The 11,333-nt window shown below is 39.1% G+C and overlaps 1 protein-coding gene across 1 annotated transcript; it reads right to left on the reverse strand.

The window, feature by feature from the left end:
- Nucleotides 1-3,192: 3,192 nt before the first annotated feature.
- terb1 (telomere repeat binding bouquet formation protein 1) lies at nt 3,193-10,616 on the reverse strand. The gene is given in 21 exon segments (XM_037682843.1): nt 3,193-3,313; nt 3,416-3,571; nt 3,756-3,823; nt 5,032-5,088; nt 5,164-5,243; nt 5,753-5,795; nt 6,021-6,257; nt 6,760-6,837; nt 6,907-6,971; nt 7,056-7,420; nt 7,506-7,642; nt 8,147-8,272; nt 8,442-8,573; nt 8,655-8,807; nt 8,932-9,060; nt 9,149-9,261; nt 9,349-9,409; nt 9,605-9,736; nt 10,102-10,250; nt 10,373-10,481; nt 10,580-10,616. Coding segments are annotated over 21 exon segments (2,433 nt in total). The 3' UTR covers nt 3,193-3,307.
- Between the last annotated feature and the right edge of the window lie 717 nt (nt 10,617-11,333).

The raw sequence follows: 11,333 nt of genomic DNA on the forward strand, positions 1-11,333 counted from the left end.
AAAAGGTATTTTGACTTCAGATTGGTCTCTTGAAGCTGCAGATGCTGTTCGTGCAGGAAGGAGATCTTAAACTATAAAATGTCTGCTCATCCACTTCATTAAACCCTGATGACTTCAAGAGTCTTCCTGTTTTCACTTTGATTTTATAACCCCGAGCAATTTGGATTATCCGAACCATAATACTGAATCGAATAAACTGCAAAGTCACGAAGAGGACTGCTTTAATTATTCCTAATAATGTTTGCATTTACTGCTGTTAATAATGGCGTAAATGTTTCTGTCTTATTTTGCCTCCCTGTACAGGTTGATCATGGGAAACCGGTTCAGTAGACGAAGAGATGCCCCAGCTGGCTGTGCTGCTGCAGCCACTGAACAGAAAACTGAGGCAGGACCGGCAAGAACCGACCAAGACCAAAACCCTGAGCTGACACCGACTCAGGAGCTCGTCGAGACTGAGAAGCTGGATGTGATGGCCCATGAGTCAGGGACAACAGAGGCCTGTTCAGCCAAACATGAGTGTGTATCAGGGGGTGAGGTGGTAACGAGTCCGGTTGCCTTAGTCCCCCAAAATGATGCAGAGTCGACTGTGAAGGAAACACCACCTCCAGTCCAGATTGAACCTCTGATTCCAGCCATCAAACCTCCAGAACCAGAAGGGCTTGCACAACCAGCGCTTGTTGCTGAAGCTCAGCTTGCTCTAAAGCCTGAACCAGAGTCTTCCTCACACCAAGAGGCAGAAGCTGAGTCCATCTCAGAGCCAGCACCAACCACAGCAGAACTGCTGGAGCAGCACACGGACCTGCTCAACCAAGAATCGCTCCCCCCTTTGATCGACTCGAGTGTCCCTGATGTATCTTTTGCACCAGCTTCCATCTCTGCGTCCCTCAACCCCGGCGAGTCATCGAACATCTCAGCAGCTGAGCAGCCTGCTGCGGGCTCCTCACTGGAGCCAGAAAAATTCACAGAAACATCCGACTTTGTAGAAAAGCAGATGGAGGTGGAGGCTGCAGGGTGTGTGAAGACGTCTGGGAGTGATGTCATTGACGAAAACGTTTGCGATGACCTGAAAAACCTCGAGCTTGAAGGAAATGACCTTCTGAATGACCTCATTCAGAGCGAAGTCAAGATGCCAGATGGCACTCCCTTCACAGACGTGAGCGCGTCCATCGAGCTGATGTGAATCAGTTGGAGAGGATTTTGAGCAACTTTCAACACTATATATTGATTCTGAACGGATAAAAATAATAATTCACCCCAAGTGTCCCAATAAAAACAAGTTATTTTGCTGTTAAAACTGCTGGAATAAGCTGAATATTGAGGCTTTTCTGACTTTCTTAAAGTCAAGCACCCAGTTTACAGAAGAGATGTAAACTGGTTCCAGCAGCACACAAACTACAAGCGCTACAGACAACAGAGATTTTCCTCTGAGCAAACTCACCAAGTAAATATCTAAACTCTTGCAGGGCACTGAAGAAAAAGACAAGTTCCTTACAAGAACCTTTAAATTGTTTGTGTATGAGGAGTACATGTGGTACAGCAATGAAAACATCAGATATGAGAAGAAATGGCGGTGTGTGAATTTCAGCATTACAGAAAAGAAGTGCCTAAAATATTTATGTTTTATTTACAACAATGTTTGAACATTGGTCATTTTTATTCAAGATGCTTGTGAAAATAAAACCAGTATACCTGTGTTATGGTCCATTTATTTAACTTGAAGTGTGGGAAATTAAAGATCGAAGATTCTGCCAAAGACAAACGTATATAGCAGGCGAAGGTGATCAAGCATGACCAAAATGTTTTTTAAAAGAGATAAGAGCACATGTCAAACAGCTACACGTATTTGAATTGTTTTTTGTAACAGCATATTAAGCTAGTACTTCTATGAGAGTTCAGAAATGGACAAACTGCAGTTTGAATATCATGCAAGAAAAAGGTTTTTTTACTCGTCTCATGGGAGCGAAGATGTAAGGAGGGGGAGAGATCGGGCCGCATTCTTTCCAGAGGAAGGAGGTTTTCGGGGGGCCTGGGTCAAAAGTCTTTAGTGGGTCTGCGTTTCAGTCCATGAGAAATCTGCTCCTCAGATGCCTCTCCCACCACATTCCCCCCTGCCCTCACTGCTCTGCTATCCCAACATCTTGAACAAGCAGAGAACCAGCACGGAAAGCCTCAACGTAAAGAGAAACAAAAAGTGAATAAAAAACAACTCTGGTAGCTTTGACAATTTTTCAACAACACTTTTTTTTTTTTACATCTACTGAAACATGTAAAGCAGGATGGTTCCATTTGACAAAGGCTGCAGGGATATGATACAAAAGACAGTCCAGGCACACCTAACTTTAACAACCTCTGAGTCAGAGCATGGCAAACGGGTAAATCCCGTGGTTTGGACAACATACCAGTGAGTCCCCTTAGAGTGGGAGAGGCATTCTTTAGACAATGATCTCAGTCCAGCTCAGCTCTGGTAAAGTCTGCAGACTGAGCTGCTCCTCAATGCACAGAGAACAGATGAGCAGCATGATTTGTACTATTTGTGATTCCTGTCATACCACAGCCTTTCAGCTCGATAAACAAAAGAGCTGGACTCGAGTCCTCGCTCCCCTCGTTGATTTCCTGTCTCTCCCTGAACTGTGATGGCCAACACACAGACACAAAGAAAACAGAACTTGGTATTTGCTTCCGTCGGATCACGTGTCAAGGAGCTAGAAAAGAAGATTTTTAAAGGTCTAAGCAAAGGAGAAGAAACAAGTCTTCTGTTTTCTCCATTCTTTAGAATAACATGTGGGCTATGAAATTAAAATGCTCACAACTGCATTTTTTAACTCTTTACTCGAACAAACACTGTGGCATATTTACCAGTTAGTGATCCTAAACAACAAAAGCAGGAATAATAACACAAATATTTCGGATATACTCTCAAATAAAGCTTAATTGAACAGGCTAAACAGCAAACATGTACAATTAAATATATGTCTCTACCTGACGGTTATAGTTGTGTAATAAACTTTTTTTTTATATACTGTATTAAATAACAATAAATGCCCGACAGCAAAATGATTTTCAAAAAATTTAGCAATATCTGTAACATAAAATTTTGTTAAAGCAAGTTATATAAAACCAAACACTAGCAGATAAATAAATTATAGTTATATGAAGTGTGTAGTATTTCAAATTATTTTAAAATCTGTGTATATTTTAGTGAACACAACAAGAGTCTTGCAGCCTCGCCAAGAAACTGAGTTTTAGAGGGTCGTTGTTTTTAGGGTGCCCCAAGATTTCAGAGCTTGGATGACACTCTTCAGGATTTTTATTTCTGAGAAAAAGAAGAAAACAGAAAGACAAAGTATGGTTAATAAGCTTATAGAATCAGACAATCATCATCAAAATCATCCCACTTTAAAACTTTGGCTTTTACCATCATCCTCCTGTATTTCTTGGCCAGATCAACGTTTGTGCGTCCAGGCTGGAAGGGATACGACCACAAGATGGAGTTCCAGGAGAAGCCACATTTCTTCACTCCAGACAGAAGGTAATGGATCTCCTCACGGCTGAAGTCCTGCCTCTTCCTCCTCTATCAGCACGGAAAGAGAAAGAAGAAGAAACAAAAAACTTAAAAGTGAAGCACAGGGGAAAAAAATAGAGTTGGGATTTTAGCCCACACATGAAAAACCAAACAAATAAATCAAAAACTTCAACATAGCAATGGCAACTGCCTCTTAGTTCATATTTTCATAAAGTATCTGACTGTTACAAACTCTTAGAGACGAACTGAGGTCTGAGCTCATCTTTGACTGATCGTCATCAGTACTCCTTATTCTTCTCTCTGTATTTAAAACATTAAACACAATTTAAGTTAGGTACGAGTTTTAAAACTCTGTCAATATGTCAACTGACCATGTACAGCAGGTAAGGCATAACATACAGAGAAATGTTAGATCATTGTCGCTAAGACAAGTTAACAAACAGAAGAATAAGTACTGTCGACAGATATTCAAAATATAAAGTCAGAAAATGAAAAACAATACTGCAAAATGGAAACTGGTGAAAAAAAGCATGTTGTGTAATGGGAAAAAGATGGACGCTGGAAAAAGCATTTGGCTGCGAGGTAAAACAAACAATAATTCACATTAATACAGTGCAGTAGGATGGCACTAGAAAACTGCCACGTTGAAACACTTCAGCTACAGAAGGCAACAATAAGATGAAAATACAGAACTACAAAAAAGATAAACATATAAATTATTATTTTTTCTTCCTTTGGCTGCTCCCTTCTTCAGGACTCACCACAGCAAACTAAGTCGCACGAAGACCTGGCGACTGTTTTTACACTGGATGCTCTTCCTGACACAACCACAGAGCACCGAGCTACCACAGCCCTCTGTGTGGAGCAGAGCTGCAATCTAGGGCGCCTGGGGGAGCAGATGGTGGGGCTAAGGGCCTTACTCAAGGGCCCAGAGTGGGGCAAATGAGGGTGGAGGCAGGTGAGTGCTTCACCTTTCCCACCTACATTTTGATGTTGTTGGTCTCCGGGATTGAACCAACGACCTTCTGATCACAGGCTCGCCTTCTTTGACCTCTGCGCCACCACTCCCCATGACATATAAATTCATATGACGGTTCAAAAATGCCATAGTTGGCATGTTCATACTGTCCATCTTCCTTCCTAACACATGCTATGATTTCAAACACCCATGCACAGCTACACATGCACAGCCACATGTGCACAGCTACACATGCACAGCCACACATGCACAGCTACACATGCACAGCCACACATGCACAGCCACACATGCACAGCCACACATGCACAGCCACACATGCACAGCCACACTGTGTTACAGAGTGTGAAAAGGCCTAATACAGCTGTGGTGCTCTGAACCAGCTCTGCCCTGCACTGTGAGAATGCTGGCTGCAGCTCAACATTCTTTCTTTCGTTTGTCTGGTGCCAAAGTTACACTGCAGAGGACAGCTCCCACCACAGACCCTCAATCATAACATTCACACACACTTAAAGTAACACCATGCAAATACCTAAATCATTTCTGCCTTCGTGTGGACGCCTTCTTTTTAAAGGAGTCAAGGAAGGCCCTAAAATAAAAATAGTATCAAAGTTGTTGATTATGGCAAATTTATATTGTGTGTATGATTGATAAATGACAACACTACTTGTATCACTTTTGCTCTGAGAGGTAAACATCTCTTCTCCAGTGCTCCTACGCAGCGGTGTCAGACTGATGCCTGGAAAAAAGGCAAAATCCAAAATACACATTATATTCACAGTATGTGTTGGAAAGGTTGTGTTCAGCTGGCACCAGCTGTTACTCACATTATTCATGTAGGTATTCAGAACATCTCAAAACTTCAGGAATCATTTGCAAAGCAAATTACTTTCTCTACTTACATTTTGAAAAACTTTTGGAAGAACTTAGCCTTCAATGTGCTAAATTTAAAGTCACTTTGCTTTTTATACTTCTATAATTCTGGCAACTGACCAAACATGCTTATAACATTAGTAGGTGATTAATATTTAACTTCAAAAACCTTAAACTGAGAGAGTGAGTTTAATAATCGCATCTTCAGAAAACCCATAAAGTACTGCTGCAAATGATTTGTTCCCGTTTCTTTGTTTTACATTTAGTTTAACTGATTTGTTTATTTTCATTCTATTTTCCTGGTAATTTTTTATTTGTAGATTTCATGCAGTTCTTCAAGACTAATGGGATGAAATTATTTGTTGCTGAAATCTTCTCTCTGCTTCCACATGGAGGTTTGTGGATGAGAACTCTTGTCATTTCCTGCTGTGAGAAATCAAACATTTTAATGAAGTCCTTGAGTTGTTCTTATTGTGTTTTATTTAGGTAAATAAAAATGCAGTTATGAAAACTTTGACAAAGGCTTTGACCAAATAAAATACAAAACAAAAACAAAAAAACAAGTGTCTGAGAATGCATCTGTGAGCTTATTGTGTTTGATTTGTCTAAAATGTGCTCTTTGACACGCAAGACAGTAAAACTTCTTACCGCTCCAGTTTTCAGAGCTTCTTTGTGACTTTAAAGGTGAAACTCTCACTGAGTTTGTGCGTCTGTGCTCCACAACAACATTGTGGTGCTCTTTCATGAGCACGAAGTTAAGACGGTGTTTCCTGAATTGCTCATTGGCCTCTTGGAGGACTCTGTGCACGTCACAGCTGTTGGAACAAGAGCTTTGGAGAGAAGCAAAAGTGCGACTGGTCACTTCCTCAAAAGGTAACACACAACCTAAAAGAGAGAGCGAACAGTCATTCACATGCCCAACTTAAACAATAAATGTTTGCATGAATCGACTAGTACTGCTTGAATCTGTATTATACACAAAAAGAACCAGTCCATTTTCCTTCTTATGCATTCTAAACAAAGCCTGAACATGTCAACAAAATGACAACAAAAACAAATGTGTTTAAAATAACAGACACACTGACCTACCTGAGTTTTAATATGTATTGTTTTAAATTGCACATGAGCTTCTCTGAGTATCTCTCCAAATGAAACGACTACAAAATTCAAGATTTCTTATACTGTCACTCCAGCCTACATCTACAAGCAAACATTGTTTTTTCTTCATCAAACACATTTAAATGAGATTGACAAAGATAATCTATTTCAATTTGCAACAAACTACAGCCTGCTGTGTGTGATAATACATTGCTGCATTTCTGTGAAAATAAATGTTTGATAACAGATGAAAAATATTTCACCGAGATGCAGCTTAACGATCCCCTACCTGCACATCGGCTATGAGAAACCGAACGTTCTTCCTCTGGAATCTTCTCCACCCGGTTTAACTCGCTGTCCCGAAGGTCTAAAAGCAAAAACATTGAAGTCAAACAAAGTTTGTAAGAAACTATGCAAAATACTGACAAACAATTACCATCAGGACGTGTAACTTCTGTTATGTTGGTGTGACACACTGGTACTGGTTTCCTAAACAGATGACTAAACAAAAACAAGAGGACGGTAATTATTAAGCACACATTTTCTCTTTTTCTGACGAATAATGATCAACTCAATGTCACTGACTTGTCTGCAGCAAGTGACTCGCTGCTACACTCTAGAGGCCATAAATGAGAAGACATGAGAGGTCCACCATCCCTGTTCACTGGAAACATCACATCACCTTTGTTGGTTTTAGCTTTCTCTTCTGGAAGAACCAAACTAGAAGTGATTTCCTTTATCGCACTTTTGTTAGTTTTCTCAGTCAACCTCATGACTGTATGGAGGTCAGCATTGGTGCCATTGCCTTTTTGCACCGGCTTTTGTGTTTGGTTGGCCTTGATACTCTCCCGTCTCTGGGGTGGTCGAAGTAAAAAGGAGAACTCGGACGGTGGACTTTGAACTTCAGTTAAATGCAAAGCATTAATGTCTTCATGTTCATCCTCAGTTTCCTAATAAACATAATCACACATCAGCCTATATGTACTGGAACAACTGTGCTCCGAGAGTGTGTGAGTGTGTGTGCACACATCAAACCTTCGGTAGATTTTTTTCCAGCGCTTCAATCCTTTGCAGCATTTCTTTAGCTGCAGCTCTGAAGCCTTCAGTGTTTGCAAATGATTCTTCATTTTCAGCCTGTTTTCCTATCAGACCATGCATTCTCAAGTTTATGGCTTCAAAGAGAACAAAAAAAAGCTCCATATGAGAATAACTGTATATGTGTAATGCATTTATTACTATAGTATTTTGGTTTTTTGTTTAGGTAAATAAATGTTCACTGTCACAGAAAAGTAGAAAACTAAAACAGTTTTGGTGGTTAGGTGGCAACACTCAGTCAATAAGAGGAAATTCTTATTTGCGCTTGACAAAAAATAAAATGAATTAAACATATCGGTACAAGAAAAAACAGCTTGCAAAAATAAATGTTCTTTTCCATTATTAAAGGCTTAACTAAGTTATTTAAATCCAACAAAATTATAGTAAACACAGCTAAAACAAGGAAAAACAGACAAAGAAAATGGATGGATGGATGGACAGCTAAAACAATCTTTTATTTAAAAAAAATCAAGAGCCTTATCCTATTGTGATCAAAAATACAAAGTCTTGGTGCCACAGAATAATTTAAAACATTAAAAATATGGAAACCAAACATTTTAGGACAAACTGTTTTTACTTACTGGCCTGTTTGCAAGTTTGCAATATGTAAGTAGCCGCCTTGTTAACTTCCTCACTTGTGTCCTCTGTGAGAAAAGTTATTACAACAGGCAGGCCACCACACTGCACCAGCTGGGTCTGGTGCTCTTCTGCAAATGCAGATAAACACAAACACATGACATCAAAAAAAAAAAAAAAAAAAAACAGAATGAGAACCTCTACTAGATCTAAAATGTTAACTGGAGAAAAAAAAAGAACAATTCTATATTAACAAAACATGTCTAAATGCAAACATAGCTCACTACTGTTCAGTCATACCTGAGGCCCCAGTGCACTGCCCAATGCAAAGTAAAACAGGCAGTCTGTCATCAGGATCCAGGTGTGAGCTTGTCAGCAGATTGAACAGGGAGGACACTATGCTATGCTGAGCCAAAGCTGAAGCCAGATTTACTGAAAACAATCAATTGTATTAGAAAAGAGAGATATGTTGCTGGTCAGTTGTAAATGCATGTGTTCAAGAGCAATACATACGGTTATCAGTGATGCAAGCTGACAGTGTCTTGGTTATAATAATTGACAACTTGCAGGACAATAAGCTTGTGTCTGCAGCAAAGGCAGCATGAACCATCACAAGAGTGAGCGTTTCCAAACCCCCACAGGCAAAAAAACTCTCCTGAACATATGCTGCAAAAACAAAAACAAATGTGTTGACATATTAAACTATTAAGATTTAAAAGTAAATTTACATTTACTTTTATAATTTGATGAACTTTTTTCTTTTTATGTTTGGTGAAAAGCATTCACTTACAGTTGTTGGCAACTGCCATTGCAATAAATGAGCATATGGGTTGAAATACTTCTGTGCAGTGAAGAGAAGTCTGCTGGAGCCAGACTTTTATAATGGGAAAAGCTGCCACACAACTAAGCTGAGCTTCTTCTGCAAAACAGAAGAAAGATTGATCTGTGTCTGTTCTTGCTCTAGATATAAACTGATCAGTCTGAAACAAACACAAAAACAATATTACCATCCTGAGGATTGTTGACACATCCGCACAAAGCACAGGATACAGATGCCCAAAGTTGGTAGCTTTGACTAACAGTTGTGAAGTTGTTTGTTTTGGAGAGTGGGAAGGAGATCCTGAAAAACATAATGACAACATGAGTGTATTTAAAAATAAATAAATAAACAGTATACTACTCTCATTTATTAGGCATGGGAAAATACCTGAAAAGATCCAGTAGAATTTCCAGACAGCCTGTGGATTTAGCTAAAGTTTGTCCTAATTCTGCAACACCACACAAATGACAGGAGCAATTCATGCCGAGATGCTACATGCGACGGCTACAGTTCTTTTTATGCATTTTGTAATGTTTTAAGCTCATATAACTTCAAATTAAACATCAACAAAGAAAATGTGCCGTAAATTAGAAAGCAAACAATTAACGCTGCTAAACTGCTAGTTAAAAAGGAAAGTTCTTACTGTTGTTGACTACCAGCACAAACAGCAAATAGACGGACACCCTCTTCTGTGTCAGCGTGATATCTTCTTTCATCAACAGGGTAGTGATGTCTGTAAAGATCTCTTTTCTGCACAGAGAATTCTTGCAGTACACTAACGTGAAAATATATAAAAAGACATTATCACCAAAAACAAATCCGCACATGAAATAATGACATTGCAACAATAGCCATCATGTGTTATAGCATACACATTCTGCATTTTAGCTCAGCACCACATCCTATAAAGTGTGCATAAAAAGGCATTCGAAAACTTTCATTGAATCCACCACCTGATTTAACATTAAGCTTTGTGCTACTTTACGCCTGTAAACCTTAAACTTTTCAGCCCAAATGCACCAATATAGTTATTTTTAGGTGGAGCTGTATTATTAGAGAATTTACATTCATACTCAGTTTCAGTGACGACAAAGAAGACAACTTGTCACTTCTAAGCTCCTTTGAAACACATGTACTCACCATTAGCCTCAGCCAATGTGCCAAGTGTAAACAGAGCAGCCTCCTTCACCTCTGAATGAACAATACTGGATTTGGACAGGTTATACAGAAATGCCACACCGCCCAGTTCTCTCAGAAGGTCCACATTATCCTCTGAAATAATTCAAACCGTGGTTATACATGATGTTAAGATACAAAACTTAATATCTAAATTAAATGCTTTTTTTTCTCTCTTCACTCAGATTTGTAAATAAAATAACCTTATATGAAATTACTGTTTTCACTGTTACCTCTCTTTTCACAGATTGAATGAATGGTGACAAGTGCTTGTTTTTGTAAATCCGGACATTTCATCTGATGCTTCAGACACTCAAGAAGCAAACTGAGGTCTGTCTTTGAAGCTAAAAGCGATGAAACAAGACAAGTGCAAAATAAATACGCTCATGTCTGATAATCAGTCAAAGTGTTTGTTGATCCGAAAAACACAAGTCTCACTTACTATTACGGCTGTTGCTGTTAGTACTCGTTCTATCCATCTGACTCTTTTTTAAGAATGTGGTTAACAAATTTTATATGGTAGGCAAATAATTAAGCCATAATACCGTTTTTTCTACGTCAGGTCTTTTGTCAATTTACGATGTTAACGCTGAAGCTAATGCTAGCGCTAGCTTAATATGGAATAATTTTGGATTAGTTAATGAAAGTTAAAACTTAGTTAAGACATTTACGCACCCAAAGCACTTGCCTTTACGATAATTTCCAAACAAACTTCAGAAGTACTCTAGTGTTACTGAATAACGTAATAGTAAATTTTGCAAACGAAATAAAAAAATCGAACAAGCTATTTTAACCGTTTCATCAATGGTTTGGAACTCGGCGTAACTATGACAACTGGTTGCACTCCATTTCATTCTGCCGGTCTATGACCCGGCTAACAGTGATAACAGAGAGGAAAGAGTGGAGTTTCCATTCACACTCCTGTGCTGGCGGGAGGAGGTGTCTATAGCTGCTGGATCCAAGCGAGAAAGATGTCCATCTACATAGATCAAATAAGTATTACATTCATGTATTATCATGTAGTCACTGGCTTTGTTAAGTTTGGAATGGAGGTCAAACACCGCCTACAAAGCACTCTCCACTTTGTCAGCCGACTAAAAAACGGTGTGCACTTCAGATGCTGTCTGAAGGCTTAATAACTGTATGACTGAAAAATAGTTTTAAGAAAAATGTACATATTTTATTTACAGTAAATC

The sequence above is a fragment of the Nematolebias whitei genome, chromosome 10 (genome assembly GCF_014905685.2).
Source record: "Nematolebias whitei isolate Nwh7 chromosome 10, NemWhi1, whole genome shotgun sequence".
In the NCBI taxonomy this organism is placed as follows: Eukaryota; Metazoa; Chordata; class Actinopteri; order Cyprinodontiformes; family Rivulidae; genus Nematolebias; species Nematolebias whitei.